Here is a 27,828-nt window from a genome sequence, read left to right as displayed (position 1 = left end):
CCCAGGGGCAGCCAGCCAATCAAAACTACGCCAGGTAGAGCGCGCGCTCATTCTCTCTCCGCTCAACCACGCAACCCGACGCTGGGCGGGGGGGAAGAGGCGCCAGGCTTGCGCGCGCCTCCGAGCAACCGGGATGACGGATCTACTTCTCCCCGACTCGCTGCCGCGCCCGGCCCGGGCAGGGCCCGAGGCTCGCGAGGAGCCCCTGCAGCTGCCCCGGAGGCCCGGGAAGAGCTCCCAAAGGAGCGGAGGTGAGGCTGAGGGGGGCTTACCTCAGGGCAGTGAGCGCCTATGGGGGCGGGGCCGGGCCGGGCCGGGGTTGCTTTACTAGCTGGGCTGATGAGGGGTGAGCTCCTGCAGCCGGGCCCGGAATCACCTCGCCCAGTACGTTTGGGGAGCGGGCAACACTGATTCTGTCTCTCACTCTTACCTGCACTGGGGATGGCAAAGGGAGTTCAAAAATCAAAAGGCAGACCAAAAAAACCCAGTGTGTGTGTGTGTGTGTGTGTGTGTGTGTGTGTGTGTGTGTGTGTGTAAATAAACCCACAAACCTCAGACTTTTTGGTGTCCAACTCATGAGTTCGGTCCCCTGAGGCTGGGAATACTGGGTATGTTTGCGCATGCTGCAGTCATAGCTCTGATTGGAGTGTAGAGAGACCCAAAGGCTTGTCTAGAGCACGGAAAGCACGGGATGCTAAACCTGCTGGAGTATTTTAGAGGTTTTGGGAAGAGGATGTTCTTTGCATTCAAGCATTTCCTGAATACTGCAAGGCATGGGTCGTTGTGTTTTTACTGTGTGTTTGTAGCGTTCTGAAGAGGACTGTGAGTAGCAGCCTGCCTCAGAAGAGCTTGATGCAGAGTATTGTGCTCAGTTAAAGAAAAAAGCTTAGTGCAGCACAGGTTTAAAAGAAACATTCCCCGTTCTATTGAAATGCATCTCTCTCTCTACAAGTAGCTGCCAGAATTTGTGGGAGGACCAGAAGGGAAGTGACTTTTGTCTTCATATAACTATCACTGATATAAAATCTCTCCTGACTGTTAGTGAAATAAAATGAAGCAGCAGTGATCTTAAAATGCCATTCTAAATGTAGGGTGGGAGGGGAAAGGAAAGGGATTACTACTTGCCAAATGGAAAATATCAAGAGGGAGGGAGTGAGATTTGTATCTTCCAGTGATATTGGCAAAAGTGATAATTTAAAATAATGGACTTAATGGGCTGAAGAGTTTGGGGGTGGCACAGACACACCAGCACTGGAGCCTTTGTTGCCAAAATCCAGGGCAAGGATGTTAAGGACCAAAAATTGTCCCCATCTGAGGCTGTTTGGTAGCTTTTATGAAACAAATTGGTAGGTCTCAATCAAGTTGCTAGGAGACAGGTCTCCATTTTGTCCCTCTTGTACTAACTGGCCCCTTGTGAGGGCAATGCCTAGCTGGGTCTAGGAGATGGAACTCCCTTATTGGGGGTTCCTCCAGGTCAAGCTGGAGGCATGCTGGCAGTGCATGGGGTGGAAGCCTGACTTACTGCCCCGCTGTGTGGAGTGGGTGAATAGTAAAGTCAGTCTCCAGGGTTGGTAAGCTGGCATCTTTAATCAGCACTAAACTCAGATCTTTAAAACAAACAGGACTCTTGGAGGAGCTTGTTGGAAAATGAAGTTGCTCCCTGCATATTCATAGAACCTGAGAGGAAATGCGAGAGACCCACATGGTAAAAGGACTTAGTTCGATTGTTGCCTGGGCTATGGAGAACATTGATGGTTCTTGGGGTACCCAGGATTGAGAATCACCTTGTTACTTCCCTGGCTCTAGCATGAGGGACATTTCTTGTGCTTAACTGATTGTCAGCTCCCTGATACCACTAGTCCATTAGCCACCCAAGCACACACCTCTGGGCTATGCCAACCATTACTTTGCCTTGCAGGTTAACAATAGGTGCATCCCAGTCCCTGAGCCCCTTTGAAGCATTCACTGCAGTATCCAGCCCCTTATCCACTGAAGACTCTCAGAAATACCAGGTCTGTTATCCTCAATGGAACAATGTACATATCACAGCTCTTGTATATCTTAGTGAAAACAAGAATAAGTTTATTATCAAGGACTACAGATTCAGGAGACAGTAAAGATATTGGGAACAAAAGGTTACATATAAATACAAATTACATGATTTCTAGAGACTAAACTTAAGTATAAGTTAACCTGCAGTCTAAAGAAGTTTCACACCCAAAGACTTTTGCAACATTTTCAACCAATGGTGATAGTGAGTCTGTAAACGCAATTCCTGTTTACTTCCTAGGTGCAGGATAAGGGAGGTATAACCATCCCATGGATTGTTTTTCAAGTGTGCTGCAGCCCTGTTGACTTCACATTTCTTCAAAAGTTTGTATGTAAAGGGACATCATTGTGTTAGTTTACAATGCTTAATTTACATCCAACAGAGAGCAACAGAGGGTCCTGTGGCACCTTTAAGACTAACAGAAGTATAGTCTTAAAGGTGCCACAGGACCCTCTGTTGCTTTTTACAGATTCAGACTAACACGGCTACCCCTCTGATATCCAACAGAGAGAGATTGATAAACATCTTTTGTCTGAAAGAAAACTTGTTTCTCTCCCCGTGACTCCTGCATTCTTAGATCATGTATCAAGGTATTTCCAGTATATATACATGACTCCATATATGGAGTTATCTGTACATACATTTCACAATGATTTTAATGATCAGTGTGACCCTGGCTTTTATTTAAGATTTCACATGACGTTCTTTGGTGAATCAGAATTAGGACATTTCTATAACCTCCTTGCCAGTTGGCTTTAAGAGGTTCTTGGGTCTTGTCCCTCCCTTCTCACATTTATCTCCAGACTTCTCCTTGTCCAGATCTATTCTGCCCCCAACAATCTTCTATTCATTGAACTTTTTGAAATTTTGCACTTTTAGAGAGAGGTAAGGGATTGACTCTGTGTATACAAATTTGCAGAGGGATAGTAGAGTTGAGGTCTGTTATTTCTCCCCTCTATATATTATTTATCTTAACATGCTTGTTAACGGCAAAAATGTTTTATCTCTGGAGACACAAATCCACAGTTTGAGAACTGCAAAACTAAGCATCTCTGATGGTATCTTCTAGACTGAGCACTGAGTCCCATTGGGTAGATAGAAAGATTAACCTAAATAATCTATACAGAAGCCCCTGGAACCCCATCAGATTGGGTCCCTAATCCATGAACTATTGGAACTCTTTTACAAAACTTTTCTTAAACATTACATGAATATATTGTCTCATACTATAGAATTATAATTTATAATTTGTTCCATGATGAGATACATTATAGCTCAAAGATATCTTAATTACAACTATCTTTAGATAGATTTTTTCCTCAAAAAGCATTTTATCAAAAAATCCAATTTAAATAAAAAAAAATCCGTTTTTTTTTTTTTTTTTTTAAATCATTGATTTTTATCTACCCTGGTTCCTTCTGTTTCCTCTATCCATCCATGGGTCCATCCTCACTCCCTCCCTGCTCTTTTCCTTTTCTGGCCTTCTCTGTGCCCTCATGAGGTGCCTGATGTTGGGGCTTGGAGTACAAGTCCCTCCACACAGGCCTTTTTCTGTAGTATACGGTGTACTTGGACATGTTTGTTCTGTTGCTGAACTCCCTTCGTTTCCTCCCCATCCTCACCCCATGATGGGGTGCACTACTGCCATATGGTGCCATAAGAGCCCCTGGAGCTACCCCACCCTGCCCCAGAGACTTGAACTGTTATCAGTGGGTTAATAGCCTGAAAACTCTGTCTTTATTGATGTGTGTGTCTGAGAGTTAAAGCTACTGTAAATAGTTCCAAATAATTTTCTTTGCCAAGGATTGTAGAAGCAGCCACACCTCTTGAAATCTAATGCTAGCCCCCCTTAATGCATGCAAAAACAACAAGGAGTCTGGTGGCACCTTAAAGACTAACAGATTTATTTGGGCATAAGCTTTCGTGGGTAACAACCTCACTTCTTCGGATGCATAGCTATGCATCCGAAGAAGTGACTATGCAACCGAAGAAGTGAGGTTGTTACCCACGAAAGCTTATGCCCAAATAAATCTGTTAGTCTTTAAGGTGCCACCAGACTCCTTGTTGTTTTTGTAGATACAGACTAACACGGCTACCCCCTGATACTTAATGCATGCAGTTTATCTCAGACTTTGCTTCACAGACCTTTGCACAGGTGGGTGGAATCTGGTGCAACTAACTTAATGATTCAGCAGAAGAGCAAACACTTCATTCTTCTCCTCTCAAATGGCTTGCTCTGCAAGGATTTTGGTGACAGCCTGGTGCTTTTTTGTTGGCATCTCTGTTTCTGTGCCAGGATGGCAAGAACTGGTCAATGGGCTCCCACCTCCTTGTGAGAGGTAACTACTTCCTGGGTCCCTGGGGGGTTGGTGGGTCTCCTGGTGATTGATCTTGGGGCAGGGACATAATCTAATTATTTTGCCAAGAAAGTGTCCTGGGCTGTGCTATACAAATAGGAGCTGTTTAGATGCACAGTGCTGGTAGAAGGTTGGGGAGCAATAAGAATATGTTGAGTGACATGTAAGGTAGGGGTGTGTGTGTGTGTACACTTTCTAAGATCTTTACTCCTTTCCCCTCCCTTCCCCAACCCTCCTATGGGCCCTTCTCCTCCCCTCTGCTGGTGTGCATGATCCATCCCTCCCCTGCTCCCCTCTGCCTCTGTTTTGATTGTTAGCTCTGCTGGGTTGTATAGTTCTGTTTGTACAGAGCCCAGCATTGTGGGGCCCCAATCTCAGCTGGGCCTCAAGCTCTGTAGTAATACGCAAAATAACTTTGAAAGGTGCTAGATTGACAGGTGAAGAATGGTCAATATCGTATAGCACTCACCTGTGTCATGTAGTTTTGTGTACATGAAAGGGTTCTATAGGCTGACTTCTGAAGGAAGTAGGGAAAGGATGGTGCAGTGGATAAGACACTAGCCTGGGCCATCAAAGACCTGAGTTCAGTTTCCCCAGGCTCCCTTTGTAACCGTGGGCAAGTCTCTGTGCTTAAGTTCCCTAGCTGTGACATGGGGATAATAGTACTGCCATACCTCACAGGGGTGTTGTGATGAATGCATGACAGTGAGGTGCACAGATACTACACTGGTGGGAATAATATAAGATAGGGAGTCAATGAGCAGAGATCTGGTTACCGAAACTACACTTTTTTGCCAGTAACTCTGCAGCATCCCTGTGCTATGAAATTCAAATCTTGAATGGCTAAGGTAACTTAATGTTAGCATAGTCTATTGAGCTTTTGTTGCCTGATTGTTTCAGAGCCCGTTTGAAGCTGCTAAAAAGGGGTGGTTCATCTCTCCTCCTGCTGCATGTTGTTAGAGAAGTTGTCACTGCAGGAAGGGTTAGGATCTATTGGTTAGGTCAGGAGCCTTATACAGGGAACCCTTAGATTCTGCCCTTGGTCACTTTTCCTCTCTATTTCTTGATTTCCTCTGTAATGTGGTTTGAGGCCTTTGGATGGAAAGCACTGTATCAGTTTATCTTTATGACTAGGGTAACAAGCTTCCCATTTTAATTTACCCTCTCCTGTTTGGAAAGAGTGATGGGCCCCAATGGATGAGTTTAAATACGTGTGGGCGCCGGAGGGGGGTTTAAAAAATTGAAAACAATTGTCGACATCATTTCTGTGGGTGTAAAATAAATATAGCATAAGGAACAAAAGAGTAGGTGAAGCTCAAGCCCAGATGCTGTGGGAATTGGATCAAGGGAGGAGAGTGCTGGTCATACACTCTGGGGTAGCATATTTGTGGGAGGAGGGAGCAGCGGAAGCAGAACTGTGGTAGGCTAGAATCTAGCTTGCAATTTGTAACTTGTGAATTGATCACATTTATAATGCAGAAGCAGAATACTTGGTGCTTTAACAGGGCCTGTTTCATAAAGCTGAAAACAACTATGAGCCAAATCAGCTGGGAGAAAGAATTTAATCAGAAGCATGTGAATGATAATTGGGAATCATTTAAGAACACCTTAGATGCCCCAAAAGCCACAATCCTACAATTGAGGAAGAAGGCCATAATGGTTTATAAAAAAAAAAAAAACCTGACCTGTTTTAGAGGGAAAGTGAAGGCATCTATTAAAATATATATAGCAAATGGAAGAAAAGGGAAGTTGATAGTAAAAAGAAATTAGAAGTTAGGAACCGATAAGGGAAGTAAAGGGACATAAAGAGGAATCTATAGCTAGCAGAGTGAAGGACAATAAGGAGTTTTTAAAAATATATTAGGAATAAAAAGAATCCTGACAATGGTGTTGGTCCATTACTGGGTGGAAATGGTAGAATTGTTAATAATAATGTAGAAAAGTCAGAGGTGTTTAAATATTTCTGTTCTATAATGGGGGGGGGGACGGGACAGATAGTATAGGGATAGTCTCATTATATGGTGGTGATGATTTTCATTCCACTAGTATCTCTGAAAGATGTTAAACAGAAGCTACTAAAGTTGGACATTTTTAAATGATCAGGTCCAAATAACTTGCATCCAAGAGTTTTAAAAGAGATGGGTGAGGAGCTCGCTTAGACAGGCCATTCATCTGGTTTTAAACAGGACAACCCTGCTTTTCTAAGGTTTGTCACCCATTTGGTACTGAGACAAAATCAGATGTATTGGACAGGGGATGCTGTTTTGAAGACCATACCGCACTGATCCCGCTGCTGTGACCTTGCACACATGGTGCATGCAAGGTCACATCGGGAGGAGTGGGGTCACACAGGTGGGGTTAGGCCAGTGAAAGAAAACAGAAGTAAGGAAATAGGTTAACAATTGACAAAGCATGAATGCACAAATGGCCTTGTAAATAATACATAGCTAGTAGATAAAGAAATAGTAGCAAGAGGGGTATGTGATAAGCTTGCAGCTTTGCTTACTAGCACACTTTATAGTGCGTGGAGAGCTCATGATCTCTACAGGGATTGGTTCACAGAATTAGTAAGACAACCATGAAGTATGTGATACAATGTAGAATGTAATGCTCATGTGTCAGTGTGCTTTAGAATATGTATATAATCTGATTTATAATTATGTACTTTGGAGTTGTTATGCTCCCTACACCTGAGCCCGATCACCTTAGGGATAGCTTTATGAAATGCCAATAAAGAAACCTTAGTGACGAGTCCAGATTCAGTCCGAGGTTTTGGATTCCAAAGAGCTAGATAAAGTGTTCTCCTTGAACTGGATGAGGTGTTCTGGATAAGGATAGTGGAAAAGGTCTCGGCGGGAATCCCAACATTAAGTAAGGCTTTAATTTTAGCAACGTTTCCTTGTTCCCTTTTCCTTTACCTGGGAAGTTTTTAGAAGGAAAAATCCTGTTTCGCAGTTTCTTAGATGGCATCAAAGATGGTAATAACTTCTCGTTTACCCAAAAGGACAGTTAGTTGAGATGGGCTAGAGCTGCTGTTGTTGCTGTTAAAGTCTGAGCCCATTTTATCTCAGGCGTTGTTTGGGTTTCAGCTGGAAGTGATGGGGTGGTAATATCATCTAGAGTCTTCTCTTTGGCCTGGTCTGGTCAAGACATCCCCCAGGATTAGGACGAAGAAGGTACGGTATCCCAGAAGGTGGTGGGGGTGGCAGCCATGAAAGGCTGCCCCATCCATTCTTTCTTCAAGAACCCAAAAATGGAGTGATGGGTGGAATAGCCTATCCCCTTATTATTTGTTCACTAGTAGGGCTAATATCCAACACACCAATTTTGATTGATTAATTTCCGGTTCTACATCTTCGGTTTTTACCAAGCATGATTTCAGCACAATCCTGGAGTTGTATCATTAGGCCTTTTTGTTTAGATTAGTTCAGTCAGTCTCCCTTCTGTACCTTTTCCCATAAACATTTGTTCTAGGTTAATGTGACACTTTATGAACTTTCACATACTTTTTACTGTTGAGCTCACAATTAGAATAAATTTGTAGGCCCGATCATCACATTAGGGTCATGCTCTCAGTGGTTGTTCAGGCTGCCTCTGGCTTTCTACTACTTCTGTGTCTCTCTTGTGTCTGTGTGGAAGAGAAACACACCACTATACCAAACAATCCCCAGCAAAGCCCCCCACCCACATTGAATGGTGACACGAGTCTGTGTTTTAATTTGAGGCCCCTATTGTTTCTTAGGTTTATTTTGAATGAAGTTTACACTCACTAGTTTCAAAGTAGTTTAACCCAACCTATAATAATAATCTTCTCTCATTTCAGTATGATTACTCTGTGCAGAGTCTTTCAGCTTCCTGTACTGTTTGTATAGGTTTAAAAAAAAACCACACAGGAAAATGTGATAGAACAATCCCCGAGAGTCAGGGAGTTGAAGGCAGGACATGGAAGTACTTTAAACCCTAATTAACATTGATAGGGTTCCAAGTAGGCAGTGTCCCTTCAAACACAGCTGGGGTAGTGCCTGACTGGTGCATATGGCCTGACCTTGCATGTCACAGAGCCATGCTCTAGCCAGGCACTTTTACAGGTCTGTTATGTGATTCTGTAAATAGTTGTGACATGTTTTGGTCCTGTTTGTCAGGTAAGACCAAGTCATAATTGATTTTGCAGTGTAAATGGTCTCTTAGGCACCATCCATGCCTAAGAGTTAAGGGACCACATTTAAACTCCTACAGATAAGTGGGTTTAACAGGCCTTGGCTGGCTGACTGACTGTGCAACTGGTTACTTGCCCCTTTCTTCTCCCACACCCCCCAGTTGAACACAGCTTGGTGCGATAGGTGTGTGGACTGGCCCCTGCCTTAAGGCTCCAGCATGTCTGGGTTGCTGTCCGTGCTAACAAGCCTGTATCATTCTGCAGTTAATGAAGCAGGTTGTATCTAGCAGAAATAAGTTGGTTGCTTCCTGAGGAATTGCCTGGACCGCATGGGTTAGAATATGCCTGGTTGTGTCTGAATTTCACTCTTTTTTTTTCAGCCAGATTTACTGCACTGGGGACCTCCTGAAGCAGGTCCAGCTGGCCAGGCTCTTCTCTGATGACAAACACTTTGTTGACATGCCGTTGCGGGAGTCTCCAGGTCAGCAATGACAGTATGGCTAGGGCCACAGAACTGTTGTATTTACTCTTTTCCCTCCTGCCAGACACCTGCAGTCTAACCCCACACCCGCCTGTTGGTGCAAGCTGGGCCCTGTGCCCATTTCACCACACTCATACAGGATGATTGGGAATTCTGGTACTAATGCACAGGTGAATTAGTGGGAATAGTGGCACTGTGCCCTGGTACATGCTACACCAAGTAGTCACTGTGCCTTCACCACTCATGGTCCCCTTGTTGGCAGATTCGGCAGAACCTCAGCCAAGGCAGTAGACAGTGAAGGCTGTTTTCTTTTTCCCAGAACTAGTTCTGAAGAAGTTTCAGCAGCTGGTGAATGTGACTCCAGGGGGGATATTGTCCAAAGAGCAGCTGCAACAGTTTGTGAGCTCATCCTTCAGTGACCCTGGACAGGAGTTTGAGCAATGGGAACCTCAGGACTGGACGAGCAGGTACAGAATAGAACCCAAAGGGGCCTTTGCAAGAGTGAGTGTGGAATGATGAGCCTCAGCCCTGGTGATGGAAGTAAGGGAGCCAGACTGCACTGTGCTGGGCTCTGTCCCACTCTGGAGACGGGGGCTGACTACAGCTTTCTTGGGAAGTGATGAATTTGTTTTTAGTACCTGGGGGATGTGGTAGCTGTAATCGGTGCAAGGTGTAATCAGTGCTCCCCATTCACAGTGCTGCCAATGTACCTCGCCCTGACCTGCAGCCTCCCTGCCTTTTCATCTCTGCCAATGCCCCTCCATCCTGACCTGCAGACCTTGCTGATAGTTCAGTCTTTGGCTTGGCTTGAGCAGAGGCTGCCAGTTGTGATGAAATGGACTAGAACATGAGATTAGTTTTTCAGGCTAGCACCCATCATGCCTCCAAATCCATCTGTGATCTACTGAGGATTGAAGCTTGGGTCTCTAGAGCTAAATTGCTAATTTAGCCACATTCTGACTTGTGCACTGCGGGGAGTGGGAGCCAAGAAGGGTGCTGTGACCCATAGAGTGCTGCACTATATCAGGCAGTGTATGTCACATGCAGTTTCTGGAAGCAACCCTTGCCTGTGGTGACTGAGGGCTTGGTTGTGGCTGTCTCCTCTCTTGAGTACGTTTCCTTCTTTATCTTCCAGCCCCCAGATTTTAGCCAAGATTTCTGACCAGAAACTCCAGGCATGGGCATCGGATCTGAATGCCAAGTGGAAATCCCTAGGGAGAAAGGTAGAGATACGTGGGGGGTGACCCTGCTTCTGTGCGCTGTATTTGGAAAGAATGCAAGTGTGGTGACGAATTGGCCCAGGCTAGTTGTGGGGGCTGGAGGAGAGGCGACTGGCTCAGGGAGCTGGGGGTTGTGGGAAAGGGTTGTGGGGAGTGGTGACCAACTTGAATCATCTCTTTTTCAGATCAAAGATGATGTTAGGACTCGCCCGACATTTTACTCTCAGATTTATGTGCCGCACCCTCTGATGGTGCCCGGTGGCAGGTTCATTGAATATTACTACTGGTGAGTAACAGCTGGTGTGTTAGAGCCTTGTACTGGTTACACCTCGAACTGACTTAGCTGCAGCCACAGCTGGAACCCTGGCTCTGCCCCATGCCGGTTGAGCTGGTGAATTTTGCTGAGCCTGGCTGTCACTGGCACTGTTCTCCTGGCCAATATACACGGGGGTTGTTTCAAATAATTGTACTTGCTGAAACGATGTGACAAGCTGTCCTGTCGCACACTAGGTGCGGCCATGACTGAAAGGTGTGGGTGCAGACTGTCCTCAGCCCTGGCCTGAATCCCAATGCTCAGGAGAGTATTGGGTGTGAGCATGGAGCAGCTTACATTTGGTTCATGCAGGGCCACAAGCCCAGAGCATCTGGTATCGCTCGTGCAGCTGCTTCTTTTGTGCTGCAGGGATTCCTACTGGGTGATCGAAGGGCTGCTCCTCTCTGAAATGGCAGCCACAGCCAAGGGGATGATACAGAACTTCCTGTACCTGGTGGAAAGGTGAGACCCTGCCCTAAGGCACGTAGAGAGAGGAGGCTGGCTGGAGGCTCACTACCTTCTTCCCTCAACTCTGAAGCCACTCCTTCCCTGTCCAAGCATGAGGAGCTGACCAAGTGACACAACCGTGGCTCTGGCAGTGCCCTCTGCTGAGAGGGTGTCACTTTGAGGATGCTTGGGCGGGGACAGTTGTCATGAGGGCATACGTCATCTTGTCCTCCAACTTTTGCCATCTCCTCACAATTGCAGGGCCCTGCTCCGAGTGCAGTGTGGGAAGTGGGGAGGCTTCTGCAGGGCCCTTCATCCTCCTCCTCTGGGGCTGTGTAACACATGGTCTCTCCCCTGATGGGCAGGTATGGGCACATCCCAAATGGAGGGCGAGTCTATTACCTGCGCCGGAGCCAGCCACCTTTCCTCACTCTGATGATGGATGCCTACCTGGCCCACACCAATGACGCAAAGTTTCTCAGGTGGGCATGAGGTTCTGTTAGGCGTCACCGGTACCTTGTATGTCCCAGGGGGCAGGGGTGGATTCTCCTTATCTCTTCCCCCATCCCCCATGGCTGGTGCCGATCCCTTGGGCTCTCCCTCAGGATCAGGTTCGGATGGCTGTAGAGGACATGGGTTGGCACCCTGTAACCTAATATAATAAAGCTCCCCCATCTCCTATGGCACCAGTGAGGATCTTGCATAGCAGTGAGGGTGGGCACTGGTTGATGTGCAGACAGGATGGGACCTGAGTGACCATGAGCCTGTCCATTGGGTGCTCCGTACTCCAGGTGTCTCCCCCGCCCCCCTTTACCAATAGGCAAAGCCCCCTCCCTGGGTGCACACATGCCTCTGCATATGCCCTCTTCTCCTCTGAGATTTCCAAGCACACCCCAGGCTCCCATGAGCCTGGCTAGTCTCAGCAAGAGCCCATCACTGTAATATTTGGTACTGCATTGCCACGTGAGCCATCTACTGACTGGTCCCAGGGCCAGCCTGGTCTGCACTCTGCTTGGCCAGCATGTGTTGGAGGCAGCAGGAGCATTGCTGTAGGTCATGGTCTGTGCTGTGTATGCCCTTCAAAGTCTACACTGAGCAACACCCACTGGGAAGTTCCCTGGAGCGGTTCATTCCCTACTGGGCTTCCTGTCGCCCCAGTTCCTGGGCAGACCCATGACTGGGTGATCTGTTCCTCATGAAAAGAGACTGCTCCGTGAGGAGACACTGACCATGCCTGTGGTCTGATTCCCAGGGAGAATATCCATCTGCTGGAGGCAGAGTACGAGTTCTGGCAGAGGAATCGCTCTGTGAGCATCACAGTTGGGGACAGGAATCACACTCTGAACTACTACAACGTTCAGATCGGGGAGCCCAGGTACCATCCCAACAAGCACCATCTAATGGAGTTACACTAGAGGGGGAGTCAGGACTCCTGGGTTCTATTCCCAGCTCTGCCACTTACTCACTGTGTGGCTTTGGGCAAGTGACTCACCCGTCCCTCCCATGCCTCAGTTTCCCCAGCAACAGAGGGGGATAATCCTCCCTCCCGCCCCCGTCTTTTGGGGGCTATTGCACATGCAGGTCATTAGCAAAGCTCTACAGTGGCACTGAGTATGTTCCACAGACCGTTCCCCGTCCCCTGTGATGGAGACAGGTGACGATGGACATGGTTGTGTTGTCTCTTCCCAATCCTGTCCTGTGATAGGACATTGACATCCCAGTGCAGAGTGGGCTGTCCTTCTCCAGCCCCTGCAGAAAACAAGCTGCTGCACAGAGCCGCGCCTGTCCCAGAGCATGCACAGGCAAGACCTGCAGCTGCAGGCAAAGGTATCATGGCCTCTTGTTACCCTGAGGAATGTGTCCCTTGGAGACTTGAGGGTCCACTGGGCAGACAGCTCGAGGAGGCACTCTCCAGCCCAGCAGCTGGGTTGCTGGTTGAGATCTGGAACTGCTGAAGGTGGGCTGAGGGTGAAGCAGTGCCTTATGGGATTCATGCTGCCCTCAATGTCCGACAGGATCATCACGCTGCAGTGCCTGGCAGCTGGTCCTTGTAGGACCACTGGTAGGATTTCACCCACAACCTCAGCTTCTGGCTTCCCCTGTGCACAGCCACTGTGAGACCTGTCTCTGCATGCCAGGCATCCCAGCCTTTGCCTGCTTAGGGCAAGGAAATGACTAAGAACTGGACTGACCTGGTGATCTCTCTGCCTCCCAATCCCTGTCCACCCTCCCCTGCAGACCAGAGTCCTACAGCAAAGACTGGGAGTTGGCAAGTGACTTAAATGAAGGTAAGGAGAGATTTCTGTCATGTGACAGATGCTGTCCCTCTAATGCCCACTAGAACAGAACAGCCTGTGCTGCTCTTCACTGACTGCACCTAAATGTGGGCACCCATGTGCCAGGGGGAGGCAGGGAGAGATTCCTGAGAGCTGGGATGGGGCTTGGATATGGAATTCCCATCTGTGGGAGGTGAGGCCATGGCACAGATGTGGTGACATTGGGGGTTAGGCTCCTTTTGACCATGGCTTCTTGTGATCACTTCTGGAGCTCTCTGCACAGAATCCTGGTGTCCTTCCTGGGAAGCTGGGTGGTGGGATCATGCCCACCAGATGGTTTCACTCTCCGTGGACTGCCTGGGTTCAGGCTCCTACATGATTCAGCCAGGGGAACATCATGTGTCAATTCTGCAGGACAGGATTTGTTGGGGCTCCCCAGGCTTTGTGCTCTAACAGTTCCTTCTTTCTAAGGAGCCTGGGGATGGAGCTAAGAAAGTGTGATAGAAGCAGCTTAACCCGTGCTCCAGCCGAACCAGCATGGCCCTTATGTCTGTCTGTGCTTGGGGGTCAGTGCTCTGGCCTCTAGGGTCCATGCTCTAACAGAGGCTTCTATCCTCATTGCCCCAGTCTGGGGACCTGGTTCCAGCTGCACTGACACACATCCCGTCAGAACCTGTGTTCGAGCCCCAGATCCCTTCTCTGCTGTTTCCTGCCAGTGGTCACCCTGGGCAGAGGTACTAAATCTTCTGCCACAGAGGACATTGAGTAGTATCTGTGCCAGTCTGTGTGTGTCTTGCAGATGCCAGGCAGGAGCTCTGGGCAGAGCTAAAATCAGCAGCAGAGTCAGGCTGGGACTTTTCCTCTCGCTGGTTCCTCTCCTGGTCTCCCCTGCTCCCTGCGACACTGAAGGATACCAAAGCCAGGGCTGTAGTGCCAGTGGATCTGAATGCCTTTCTGTGCAAGACAGAGCACCTGCTGGCTTCATTCTACAGGATACTGGGTAAAGAGCCTGTTGGATCTCTTCCCCCCCCTCCACGAGACAGGGACACAAGATGCTGTTATTGGGGCAACATCCCCTGTGTGGGGAAAGGGCCCAGCATCCTGTAGCATTGCTGCCCACAGAGCAGCTTGTGTAAACAGCAGTGCGGCCTAGTGGCATCTTCCAGCAAGTGGGAGCAGGAAGCAGTTTAACTCTTCTCTGCCCCAGGTAAAGCCACTTTGCTGCTCACTTCATTTATTTCTGTGTTTATTTAATTCTCAGGTGCTGGGAGCCTAGGGAGGGCATCAGGTGTGTAGGGGATGGGCATTGTAGGGATCAGTTTTGTCTAGGGCACCTGCCTTTTCCCCATCCTGGGGCTGTGGCAGCAAATAGGAGCTGGAAGACTGTAGCTGACTCTGCATGAGCTGGAGTGGGTTTCAGCTTCCTCCCCTCTAATACTGAGCAAAGGCCACAGGCTATGCTGTTCAGAGTGCACTGGAACTGGAGAGGCTGCGTTGTGCTGTAGTTAATCTGTGGATGCTCCGCAAGCCCCTCACTAGTGTAATCAGCCATTCTCTCTCTCTCTGTCTAAGGAAACACCACCAAGGCTGCCCAGTTCCAGGCCGCTCTGGAGCACAGGCTCGAGGCTGTCCAAGCTGTCTTCTGGAATGAGGCTGCTGGAGTCTGGCTGGACTTCAACCTCCTGAAGAAGCAGCCAAACCCAGCCTTCTACCCCTCCAACCTGGCACCCCTGTGGACTGACTGCTTCTCAGACCAGGCTGCAGCTGAGAGGGCAGTGCGGTACTTAGAGGTGAGCTGGGTTCATGTGGGTAAGATTCCTCACTGTAACAGACCAGTCAGTCTCCATTAGCCCATCACGTGGGGAGTGTTCCTTGCAGACAGTGGAGGGTACCACATACCTTCCTACTGAGCCTGGCACATGCTGTCTGCGCAGAGCAAGGTGGAGCTGGAGCCCAGTTCTCATGTGGCCCCATCCCAGGTATTTGCCAGGAGATTCCCAGGACTTGCTCCTCTAGCTCAACCCACTAGTGACCCCTAGAGCCCGTTTCCTACACTGGGCTATGCCTGTTCCCATCCCAGAGCATAAGAACGGCCCTACTGGGTCAGACCAAAGGTCCATCTAGCCCAGTATCCTGTCCTCTGACAGTGACCAATGGCAGGTGCCCCAAAGGGAATGAACAGACAGGTTATCATCAAGTGATCCATGCCCTGTCACCCAATCCCGGCTTTTGGCAAACAGAGGGTAGGGACACTATTCCTGCCCATCCTGGCTAATAGCCATCGATGGACCTCAGGAGCTTGGCTGGGCTAGAAGTAGCTGATCAGGTTAGCCAACAAAGTCCTGTCTTCCTAGATCCCTTCTGTGGCCTTCTGTCTCCTGGATGGTGACTCACTGGGGAGCCCAGTGCCACCACTCAATATGCTGTCTATGTTTGCAGGGGAGCACAGTGCTGTCCTACAAGAACGGGATCCCTACCTCACTTGCCAGGACTGGGGAGCAGTGGGACCTGCCCAATGCCTGGCCTCCACTGCAGCATATGGTGATTGCAGGTAAGGATGCTGCTGTGCTCCTATCCATAGTTTGCAGGACAGGATGCCCATTGGAAAATTTGCTGTGTTTGGTACCAGACCTCCAAATTGCTTTAGGACCTGCCCCTTGTTTCCTTGTACCTTGTCCCAGCCGTGCTCCAGCTCTAGGTATTGCATTATGCCTCTCTGTCCCTGCCCTCCGCTCTGATGCTGCTTTGTAGCCTTGTGGATTGATCCTGTTTCTGTGGGTTTGGTTCCTGACTCTGCAGCAGCTGCAGGTCAGGCTGGGAGCTCTGCTGGGAGCCCAGGTGTCACAGTGCCATCTTGGTTTGGGGGAGACTCTCCCACCTGGGCCTTTCCCAAACTGCTGCTACAGTGGGCCATCCAACCACTGATACTGCTCAGTGGAAAAGCCAGGGGGCACCAATAACCCTCCTCACAGCTGCTTGAGTCCATAAACCCTGAGGGCCTTGATCTGTGGCCTTCATTCAGGCAAAACCCACAGGGTTTGGGCCCAACCTGTGGAAGCCTGCTTTTGGAGGGGTGGGTGGAAGAATTGTACAAAGCCCCTGCCAGGCTTCCTGGGGAGGCCTTGAGCTCCAGTGAGGGCTCTAGAGTCACCTCTTGCAGGGATGGACAGGCTAGTGTTTGCAGGAGCTCTAGCATCCCCTGTGACTGGGTCCCTGACCTTCTGTCATTTATCTGTGTTCATAGGTTTGGCCAAGTCCAGCTCCTCAAGAGCCAAAGAAATTGCCTTTGCCCTGGCGCAGAACTGGGTCAGAACCAACTTTGCCTTGTATAAGAAGTACCAGGCCATGTTCGAAAAGGTAAAGCCATTGGTGGTCCCGGACAGGCAGGCTGCAGCCCCTGTGGGTAGGAGCTCTCAAGTGGAATTCATGCACACACCCTCCCCTGTGACCCTGGGCAGCCGGTCGTGATTACCTCAGAGTGCCTAGTGCTTGCATGGAAAGAGACTGGGCTGCTACCCTAAAGTACCCTCGTCTTGTTTTAACTCTTCCGTTGTCAGTCTGTATTCAGAGCAGGTCCCCAGGCGTGGAGGCACCAGATCCAATCTCGGACAGTTCAGCCTGAGTGGACTTGAGCATGGGTGTGGATGTGGCTCGTCAGCCACAGGTCTCCCCTAGTGGGAGGTCTTTGTCATTTTGTCCCTACCCTCCTCTTCCAGTGCTGCTTTCTGCCCCTGCCTGGTGTACAGCTTCCTCTGCCTTAAGCACCTGTGCTCGTGAACACACAAGAGCTGGAGTCTGTGCCTGCCCCTCTTTCCCTGGACTCTGTGAGGTGGGAACATTCTAGCTCCCACTCTAATGGGGCTTTCTGAATAATCATCTTTCTCCTCAGTACAATGTGGATGGAGATGGGAAGCCAGGGACAGGAGGAGAGTACCAAGTCCAGGTAAGAGCATGTACTGAAATGCTTCAATGCCTATAGGGTGGGGAGGGGTGCTCACAGAATCTCTCACTAGGCATGGAGGATGTGCTTTCCTCATGCAGGAAGGGGCCCCGTTTTGCCTCCATTCAAATTGCTGGGCTGGAAGCTGCTGCTGGGGTTCATCAGTCTCCATGCTGCAGCCATCTGTAAGCTCCAGCCCTGGATAACAGGAGCATGTGCCTTGCTAATGCTGCATTCTCCCCTGCCAGGAGGGATTTGGCTGGACCAATGGTGTAGTCCTGCAACTCTTGGATCTCTACGGCGACCGCCTGACTTCTGGCTCCCCCTCTACCTCCTTCAGGGCCTGGATTGTTGTTGCTTGTATCTTCCTCCTTAACCTGAAATGACAGGGGAAGTGGTTTGGGCTCCCAGCAGCAGGGCCAGAGGAAACAAGCCCATGTGTACTGAACAGTACCCTGGCCTTGTAGCCAGTTAGGGAAGTATATGTGTGTGTGTGTGTGTGTGTGAGGGCTCATCTGGGGCAGCCACCTCTTTCTCTACCTGCTGGGACAGCAAAGCAGCCACAGGTGAACAATAGCTGTGACTAAAGCCCTATGCATGCAGCCCTGCTGAGCCCCCTACCTGCGATTCTCTCATGCTTTTGGTGTTTCATTAATGTTTATCAAACTGGTCTTTGCTGTCATACCTGCCTTGGTGGTTACTGGGGCCTGATTCTTGTGGAGGTCTGTGCTGAGGCCCCACATCCCCTAGTCTCAGCTCATTGCCCACCACAGATCCTTTATCCCTTCATTCTCACAAAGTTCCCTTTGTGCCACCCTTCCATGTCCCCCTCATTCAGAGAAATGTGTAAATAGTTAAACTTGTAGAGTTTGTTGAATTATTTCTTTTGTCTGGACAGCCACGGAGGCTGTCACCATTCTAAACTCCATAGGGGTAGGGCAGAGCACATTCAAAGGCAGGCATCTTCCCAGCACAGTGCCTACTGAGAACTCTTTGGCTCAGGGCCCAGCTGGCTGTGGTCAAGAGCAGGGAAGGTGGAAACAACCTCAAGTCTGTTACTCAAAAGGCTTTATTGTTTGCAGTCTGTCTACAACTACTGAAAAAAGAGAGGCTGGACTGGCTGCTACCTGTCCCCAGCCTAGGTGAGCAGAGGAAGGTACAAACAGGACAAAAGGAGAGCTAGGCCTAACAGCAGTGGCACTTGTAGGAATTCAAATACCTAGGGTTAAAAAAGATATTTGGAAAATAAGGATTTCAAGGTTATAAAAGCAAGGTGGGATTTAAATAGTCTCGTTCTTTCAAGGGATTTTCAGCTGTGAGAAACTTAACTCTTCACTAAGCCCTAGAGGAAGGCTGTGGAAATTCCTAGCTCTCAGCTGGATTTTGCTAATGTGGGTAGGTATAGGTAGCCACTTTAAAGGGGCATAAGATGTCAAGGCTTGGATAGTATAGGCCCAATGCTGCAAGGGGCTGCACACCCTCAGCTCTCTGGGAGTTTGAGGGGGCTCAGCACCTCACACCATCTGGCCTTTAGATGTGAATTTAGGCTCTGCCTCCCCATGAGGCATATGCAGACAGTTTAACTGTAGGCACCTAGATTTAAGAACCAGGCTCTGCATTTTTCTTGCCCTGCCCTTCCTGGCATCTTCTTTGGGTGAGGCACTTTTTAAAGCTCACAGTGTCAGAAGAACAAGCCCTTGGTTTCATTAGACTACACCTCGGTGCCTAGTGCATGAGAGAGATCACAAGCCCTGGCAGACATAAGTATTCCCCCTCATCCCACAGCATTTGCACACCTGGCACAGTTACTTCTAGCTTTACACCATCAGAACCTTCCAACCAGGCACCTTGCCTGTGCTGATGCCCAGACTCTGAGGTGGTCAAGGCACAGGAGAGCAGAGAGATGTCTGACATGGACAGACCCCTCACTGTTACAGGCAGCTGCAGTAAATCTGGCAGGACTGTCATGGTGCACATCCTGGCACCTGCAGCAGCCTTGGCACTGGTGAGAATGGCACAAGAAAAGGAAACAAGTCAAGCAGACAGTGGAGCAAACAGGTCTGGTCACAGGTGCTGGTAGGATGTGCTAGATGCGTCTGGTCACAGGTGCTGGTAGGATGTGCTAGATGCGTCTGTGATGCAGTTGTCATAGTGATGCCCAACAATCTCCAGTTTAAAAAAGTGGCAGTATTGAGAGAGTTTAGTTCCTTAATCCAACAGCTTTAGGCCTAGTTTGCACTGGAACCGGTGGGATGGTCTTTGGCAGCTCGTCGGCTTTGTACCTCTCAGCCCATTGATATGTTTCCATCGAAGAATAAAAAAGTCTGGTCTGTTCTGTACTGTTGCATATATTAAAAAAAAAACCCTCTTGGCTAGGACTCTGTCCCAGCCTTGCTTAACACCTCTCTGTTCCACGTGAGAGCAATTACACCACGCCTGGGCACTAGCTAGGCACGTGCCATCACTCTTATCACCCACACTGCGTTTAAGAGAAAGCGCAGGGCATTTGGTGCAGGCGGAAGGGGAAACGCAACAGCGATTCCACTATTCCACAAGGAATGGCTACAATATGAAAAAATAAGGATTTTGTAACAAAATCATGGCTTTACAGGGTTGATTTTTCCTATTTTTTTTTTAACATCTCTCTCCTCTCCCCCCCCCCCAAAAAAAAACCCACCACCCCACATTTATTCAAATAACATCCCAAAGCTCTCTTGGGAAAAGGGCAAGACGGCAAGAGTGCTGAGCCTGGGGCCAGGCCCCTCTAGTCAGCAGGGAGGTTTAACCAACCAGGGCCCAAAGGGCATGATACAGCCAACATCTGCATAGGAGGCAGCTCCCCTGTATTCATGATCATCTTGCTGCAGGCTAAACATGCCAGGTGGCAGGGAAATGGCTGTCTGCTGTATCCAGGTGGTGGTGGGGCCTCCAGCTCATCTTGGCACTGTCAATGGCAAATCCATCTGGGAGAAGAAGAGAAGGCAGGTCTGGAACAGCTCCACCTTAAGCACTCCTGGTCCCCATCAATTCATGAACTGGGTGTAGCCCTCTGCCCCAGTCACAATGACATCCATCCAGATCCTCATGGCCTCAGCTGATGGTGCCACCATGTAATAGAGGCGGTCGTGGGTCTTGACGCAGAAGGTAAGAGCTGGGTTGGGACTCTGCAGAGGGGAGAGAAAAACATAGGGAGCTTGTTCCTGCAGTAACTACGGAGCCAGCTCTTCCCCCCAGTGATAGACCCGATTCCCCACACACACCAACAGCAGCCTAAGGCCTGTTGAGGACTTTTCCAACTACAGCTAGTGCTCCGGGGGGGGGGGAGGGAAAGAGCAGTGCTGAGATTCAGCTCCATGCTGAGCATTTGCAGCTCCTTTGGTAAATGGGCCCTAGTGAGGCAGTAAGTGGGCAGGAAGGCACATTTGTCCTTTATCTTTGTGCCAAAGCCCTGTGAGGCACAGAAAGCTGCTGGGCTACCAGTGCAGGACCAGACAAAGCATCACCATCATGGAACAGTGCTGGGGACTTGAATATTTGCATAAGAGCAGAGAGCAACAATCAGGGCCGGCTCTGGCTTTTTTGCCGCCCCAGGCAAAAAAGCCTCCGGCCGCCCCCCCCCCCCCCGCGGGGGGGGGGGGAGGGAGGGCGGCCGGAGCCCCGGGGGGAGGGCGGCGAGCCCCGGCGGGGGCTCCGCTCTCCCCCCGGCGGCCGGGGGGAGGGCACCGGGGGGGAGGGCGGCTGGAGCCCCGGGGGGAGGGCGGCAAGCCCCGGCGGGGGCTCCACTCTCCCCCCGGCGGCCGGGGGGGAGGGCGGCGAGCCCCGGCTGGGGCTCGGCTCTCTCCCCAGCGGCCAGAGGGGCAGGGCGGCGAACCCCAGCTGGGGCTCGCGGCTCTCCCCCCGGCAGCCGGGGGGAGGGCGCGGGTGGGAGGGCGGCGAGCCCGGCTGTGGCCCCGCTCTCCCCGGGGGCCCGAGCGCCGCGCCGCCCCCCTCCAGGTGCTGCCCCAAGCACCAGCTTGGTTGCCTGGTGCCTGGAGCCGGCCCTGGCAACAATCAAGCCGACTACTGCCTGAACAAGGCTAGGTCAGAGGCTCAAGACTGTACAGCTGCCTGTCATGTTGTTGCCCAACTCCACCAATCCTAGAGAGAGGAAGACATGTCTGCTGGGCAGAGTGAGGGCAGCCCCTAGTGCCAGCCTGCCTACACTGACGTCAATGAAAGCAGGATTTGGCCTGAAGAATGAGGTAGCAGCTTGAATGAATGGAGAAGGGGAAGATGAAGTATAGGATGTCCTGAGATGATGGCACTCCAGGCACTTGAGATCTGCAGCCACAGCCCTGGAGGAGGAATGACTGCAACAGAGTAGAGATCTCCCAGCACATGGAGAGAAACCCAAAAGCTGAAGCTACTGTATTGACTCATCATTCCAATCCAACTGTGTTGTCAGACCAGAACAGCACTGAGGACACCAGGGTTGTGGAGGATGGAGCTTACACAGGATTAAAGGTTCCACTACTGTGTTTACCAACCAGCCAATCTGAGAGCCACTGCAACCTACTGAACGGAGTCAGGACCCTGGGGGGTCTGTCCCTGGCTCTCCTAGTGCAAACATGGCCATAGCCAAGTCAGATCAGCTCTGTGCCTTGACTTCCCAGCTGATAATACATTCTTCCGACAAATCCGGTAAGTAAGCCATCCACTCAGGCAGGGTGGTGCTCCTAGAATCAGACCAATCACACAGCACATTCCTGAGCAGCCAATCGGCATGCACAGTTTAACCCCCAGCCAGGCTGAGGCCAGCACAGAATGGCAGTATAAAAGAGGCTCAGACCTTGGCACATGACCCTTACCAAGGGCAGAAAGGAGCTGCAGGTCTGGCATCTGTGAATCTGGCATCTGCCTGGAGTCAGTAGGAGACAGATATGTGGCACTTTGCTGGACCTGGTCCACAGAGGTCAAAGGAGGTGGGGATACTTCCCGCTCTCCTCCATTTCTGCAACCCAGAGTCCAGCCCCCTAAAATTCTCTCCCTATCTTGCTCATCCCAGCCCTCTCACAGCCCCTAAGTGCTTGTGGTTCCAACCAGCGCTTTGATCTTCCCTGCATGAAACCCCAATGGCAAATGCAAGGGATGCTCGTTCATCCTAGTCACTTTTTTTTTTTTTTTTTTTTTTTTTTTAAAACAGTACCTGATGCTACTCTTATCAAAGTTGAAGGGAAAACTTCCCCTATCTATCCTAGGAGCAGGCCTAAAGCACTCTGAGCGTATGGTGAGCATGACCAATACAGTCCACCCCTAGTCAATCTTGTAAAGGAACCCCCAACCCCACTGCAGAGAGAGGGTGAGGCTCGGAGGCAGAGGGAAGGAGCCTTAGGCTGCTGGTCCAGAAACGCCAAGTGCAATACAGAATAGAGTGCATTGCTAGTTAAAAACAAGTGAGCATGCAAACTGCTACAACTAGGCTGGGGACCCAACCAGTCAGGCAAGGTCACCCCACCCCACAAAACAAGAGAAGAGAGTGAGAGGCAGAGAGACAAGTGCATTGAGACAAACCTCTCTTCGGAAGTGAATGGGGAGAATATCTGCTAGTTGCTAGAAGAAAATAAAGACAAATGCAATTAGAACAGTTCTGTAGCCTTGCTCCCATTGGAGCATCTGTTGCAGCGACTGAAACCCTCTCCCTATGTTAATTATGCACCCTAGGCAGCATTCAGCAAATCAGTTGGCTCCATTAGGGCAGGGAAAGCACTCTATTAGGCACAAGCGTTAGCATTTGAACCTTTTACTTCTTAAGTGAATGGCCTAAGTGCAGGACTAGGTGGTATTCCAATGGAGGAGGGAGGGCCCTCACTCTTTCCTATTGAAGCTGGTCCATCTTCATTAAATAACTCAATAGTAGGGCTGTCAAGCAATTAAAAAAAATAAACAATAGAATACCATTTATTTTAAATAGTTTTGGATGTTTACTACATTTTCAAGTATACACCTCTACCCCAATATAATGCTGTCCTCAGGAGCCAAAAAAATCTTACTGTGTTATATGTGAGACCGCGTTGTATCGAACTTGCATTGATCCGCCGGAGCGTGCAGCCCCGCCCCCCAGAGCGCTGCTTTACCGTGTTATATCGGGGTAGAGGTGTATTAATTTCAATTACAACACAGAATACGAAGTGTACGGTGCTCACTTTATTTTTTTTTTTATTACAAGTATTTGCATTGTAAAAAACAAAAATTGTATTTTCAATTCACCTCAAGAACTGTAGTGCAATCTCTTTATCATGAAAGTTGAACTTACAACTGTAGAATTATGTAAAAAAAAAATCTGCATTAAAAATAAAATAATCTAAAACTTTAGAGCCTACAAATCCACTCAGTCCTACTTCTTGGTCAGCCAATCACTCAGACAAACAAGGTTGGTTACAATTTGCAGGAGATAATGATGCCTGCTTCTTGTTTACAATGTCACCTGAAAGTGAGAACAGGCATTCGCATGGCACTGTTGTAGCTGGCGTTGCAAGATATTTATGTGCCAGATGCGGTAAAGATTCATATGTCCCTTCATGCTTCAACCACCATTCCAGAGGACATGGTAATGATGGGTTCTGCTTGATAACAATCCAAAGCAGTGCGGACTGACGCATGTTCATTTTCATCCTCTGAGTCAGGTGCCACCAGCAGAAGGTTGATTTTCTTTTTTGGTGGTTTGGGTTCTGTAGTTTCCGCATCAGAGCATTGCTCTTTTAAGACTTCTAACAGAATGCTCCATGCCTCGTCCCTTTCAGATTTTGGACGGCACTTCAGATTCTTAAATCGTGGGTTGAGTGCTATAGCTATTTTTAGAAATCTCACATTGGTACCTTCTTTGCGTTTTTTATCGAATCTGCTGTGGAATTGTTCTTAAAATGAACATGTGCTGGGTCATCATCTGAGACTGCTATAAAATATATGCAGAATGCAGGTAAAACAGAGCAGGAGACATACAATTCTCCCCCCAAGGAGTACAGTCATAAATTTAATTGATGCATTATTTTATTTAACGAGCATCATCAGCATGGAAGCATGTCCTCTGGAATGGTGGCCGAAGCATGAACGGGCATACGAATGTTTAGCCTATCTGGTATGTAAATACCTTGCAACGCCGGCTACAAAAGTGCCATGCAAATGAACGCCTGTTCTCACTTTCAGGTGATGTTGTAAATAAGAAGCAGGCAGCAGTATCTCCCATCAATGTAAACAAACTTGTTTGTCTTAGCGATTGGCTGAATAAGAAGTAGGACTGAGTAGACTTGTAGGCTCTAAAGTTTTACACTGTTTTGTTTTTGAGTGCAGTTATGTAACCAAAAAAAAAAAAATCTACATTTATAAATTACACTTTCACAAAGAGATTGCACTACAGTACTTGTATGAGGTGAACTGAAAAATACTATTGTTTATAATCATTTTTACAGTACATATATTTGTAATAAAAAATATAAAGTGAGCACTGTGCACATTGTATTCTGTGTTGTAATTGAAATCAATACTGAAAACGTAGAAACATCCAAAAATATTTAATAAATTTAAATTGGTATTCTATTAAGTGCAATTAATCACAATTAATTTTTTTAAATTGCAATTTTTTTGAGTTAATCATGTGAGTTAACTACAATTAATTGACAGCCCTACTCAACAGTAATTGGGCTAGAACCTACATTGAATCCTGCTGTACTCCAGTGGTTGGGGTACTTCCCCCAGCAGGGGGCGTGAATTGCTGGTTCAAATCCCTTTTGTGCTGGTTGAGATGGGATTTGAAGCAGGCTCCCTTACCTCTCAAGTGAAGGGCCTAAGTGCCAACCTGGGAGGTATTCTGACATAGGGTTCCCTCAGTCTTTTCTATTGACACTGGTCCACTTTAACTACATAATAAATGGGCCAAAGTCTGCTTCCACGGCTCTTGATGGTATGGGGGGTTAGAGCACTTCTCTGGGATGAGTGACCCTGGTTCAAATTCTCTGTCTGCCTCAGTGGAGAGGGTCTGGTGCCTGAGGTGCAGGCCCTTGTAAATTGACAGTGGACTATACAGAGCAGCTCTTGCTGGTTTAATTAATGAGTAATGGTGGCCATACAAAAGACCCAAATCACTCTTTTGTCCCCAGAGGCTAGCCACCCAGGCTGTGGCAGACCCCAGGTCACTCCCCTTCTCTGCTGAGGGGTGTGAACTGGGATCTCCCACCTCTCAGGGAGAGTCAGAGATGGGCAAGCCCTGTCTGAATCCCCTCCCTGTCCCAAGGTGACAATGGCCTCCTGAGAAAGGGAGGGGGTTCAGACATGGATGTTCCACCCCAAAGGGCAATTACTGAGGAGGCAGGAAATCCCTGTGCAAACTCCTGCTGAACATTTGAACCAGGCTCTCCAACAACCCAAGCTAGTACCCTAACCACTGGACTAAAGAGTAACTCTGGCTTTTGGCCTGGCCCGAAGAATAGTTAAATCAAGTGGAACAACTTCAAGAGTCAGGAGGCCCATGAGCACTACATACACCAACGACCAGAGCCCATATCTGGGCTAGTGGAGAGCTCTCTCCACAGGCCAATGGGGGACTTGAACCAGCAGCTCCCACACGCCAGGCACAGAGGTTAATCACCAGACTATAGAGGGAGTCTTTCCAATAGGCTGGCCCAAAAAATAGTTAAGCCAAGTAGAACAGCTTCAAGAGGCAAGCATGAGGGAGGTCTCCCCCATTTCTGTGGCCCATAGCTTAGAGCACTCACCTGGGCAGTCCCCCTTCACATCCCTTCTCCTAACCAGGCAGAGGGGGATATTGAAGCAGGGTCCCCCCCATCACAGATGAGCACCGTAACCGCTGGGTAAAGGGGTCACAGATCCATAGGATCAGTGCTACGGCCTCACCTTTGGAATGGACTCTAGGAGGAACCCCTTCAGTGTGTCAGACTCACTCTCCTGCTGGGGTAAGCCACAGTTTCACCGTCTCCTTAGGCTGAACCTGTGGTCCTGCAGCACTCCTGCCTCACCCCTTGAGCTCTGTTCAGTGAGTTCACCCAAGGCAGAGCCCTGCCAGAGACTCGTCAGCTCCTCAGGGATGAACGTACCTCGCCAAGCATTTGCATTGACACTCCCATAGAGTCCAAATAGTTGGCTTGATTAGTCAGCTGGAACTCCGCCTAGGCAGCACAGAGATCTGAAGCACAGCCCATTCTGGTAAGCCCCAAGCCTAGGCAGGCTGTAGTGAACTCCTGGGTTCAAACTCTGTCTCTCTCTGTTTGACTTCCTTCCTTGGGCTCCAGGTGAGAGCCCCACCTCCTTCCACCAGACAGTTCTTATCACCACCTCCCCAGTCTTGTCTTCTCCAGCTAGGGAAATGCTATTCAGGCTTCCCAAGGAGAAGCAGGGACGTCTATTTTCCTCTGGGTTGTTGCACTAGCAGTTCCTTGCCACCATGCTCTCCTCAGCCATGGCTCTGCTGTCTTCTGTGCTCATCCCTGCCAATTTCCCTTGCTCTCTGCAATGAGGCAGAGATAAGAAGGCAGAAACTGTAGGCGCGATATTTGCAGATGGAGGTCCAGGCAGAATGGAATGGCCCTTGGGCTTCAAGTTCTCATCCAAGACACACCCCCATGGAGTGACCCGCATGGAACTCAGTACAGTGGCCTCAGAAGAATGAAGACCTGGAGCCAGCCCTGTGGGATTTCAGAGTGAGTGTTTCACAGTAATGCAAGGGCCTGATGGTTGTCCCTCAGGCTTGGATGTGATTCTTCTGTGACCCCAGCCTTGAGTATCTGAACCCTGCTCCACTATACCAGAGGTCTGAAAAGTCACTCATTTCATTCAGAAAGCTGTCGAAGTCAGCCAGACACTCCCACTGCAGCCGTAGGCAGCCCCAGGGAAGACAGTGCTGAAAAGAGTTCCCCCCATGCTGCTAGCATGGAATTACAGCTCAGTGCAAAGTAAAGAGATGTTCCCCTTCTGCAGCATATGGGACTCTCCAGCTCTGTCAAAGGCCAACAAGACTTTTCAATCAACTCCGCTGGCAGGCGGCTCAGGGCCTAGTCCTGCCTGCTCCTGGAGTCACACTGCCTTCCCTTCAGCCCAACAGCAGTGGCAGCTTCTTCACCTGCAAGGGGTCAAGGTGGTTCCACTCTCCTGTGCTTGCAGCAGGCTGCATTATCTTCAGATAGAATTATGCTGGCTCTTGCTACTGCCCCCCGCGACGTGCTTCCAGATACTTCTACATCCGTTTTCCTCATTTCCCCATAGCAGATTCTAGCTGAAATTTCTCCTTTGGCGCCAGGTGAAGGCTGCTGGAATTCAGAGGTGGACACTGGTAGCTATTTTTCCACACTTGTTACTAATTTTAAAGCCAGCCAGCAAAACTATAATGGGTGGGCTTAACAGAGAGCTCAGTGCAGCCCTGCTTCACCACCCTGCCAGTAGCAGCTTTCACAACTTTGGTTTTAAACTGAGAAATTTCTCCCCTCAGGTGAAAGTCACGTGTTAAAAACACACTGAGTTTGGCCCTTGCTCGTCCAGTCACTGGGGGCCCCAGAGCTCAGCTATGTTCATGGTGAGGGGGGACCAGCTGTTGTGCACCTCA

General features: G+C 49.2%; 2 protein-coding genes across 2 annotated transcripts in view; one reads left to right on the top strand and one right to left on the bottom strand.

The window, feature by feature from the left end:
• The first annotated feature begins 133 nt into the window (after window positions 1-133).
• TREH (trehalase) lies at window positions 134-18,022 on the top strand. Its single transcript, XM_065416924.1, has 16 exons — window positions 134-256; window positions 2,291-2,373; window positions 8,944-9,044; window positions 9,364-9,511; window positions 10,180-10,267; window positions 10,450-10,550; window positions 10,947-11,039; window positions 11,390-11,506; window positions 12,277-12,399; window positions 13,263-13,312; window positions 14,100-14,300; window positions 14,873-15,090; window positions 15,740-15,851; window positions 16,545-16,657; window positions 17,190-17,243; window positions 17,489-18,022. The coding sequence occupies exons 1-16, from the start codon at window positions 134-136 to the stop codon at window positions 17,624-17,626; spliced, it is 1,863 nt and encodes a 620-aa protein (XP_065272996.1). The 3' UTR covers window positions 17,627-18,022.
• A 2,241-nt stretch (window positions 18,023-20,263) lies between these two features.
• The window catches only part of PHLDB1 (pleckstrin homology like domain family B member 1), a 98,730-nt gene continuing 91,165 nt past the window's right edge, over window positions 20,264-27,828 (bottom strand). Inside the window, exon 21 of the mRNA XM_065417073.1 lies at window positions 20,264-20,440. Coding sequence (XP_065273145.1) covers window positions 20,264-20,440 — 177 coding nt within the window. The remainder of the gene's footprint in view (window positions 20,441-27,828) is intronic.

Source organism: Emys orbicularis, chromosome 15 (assembly GCF_028017835.1).
Source record: "Emys orbicularis isolate rEmyOrb1 chromosome 15, rEmyOrb1.hap1, whole genome shotgun sequence".
Taxonomy (NCBI): Eukaryota; Metazoa; Chordata; order Testudines; family Emydidae; genus Emys; species Emys orbicularis.
Note: the sequence above shows the minus strand (reverse complement) of the source record. Positions and strands in the feature narration are given on the sequence as shown.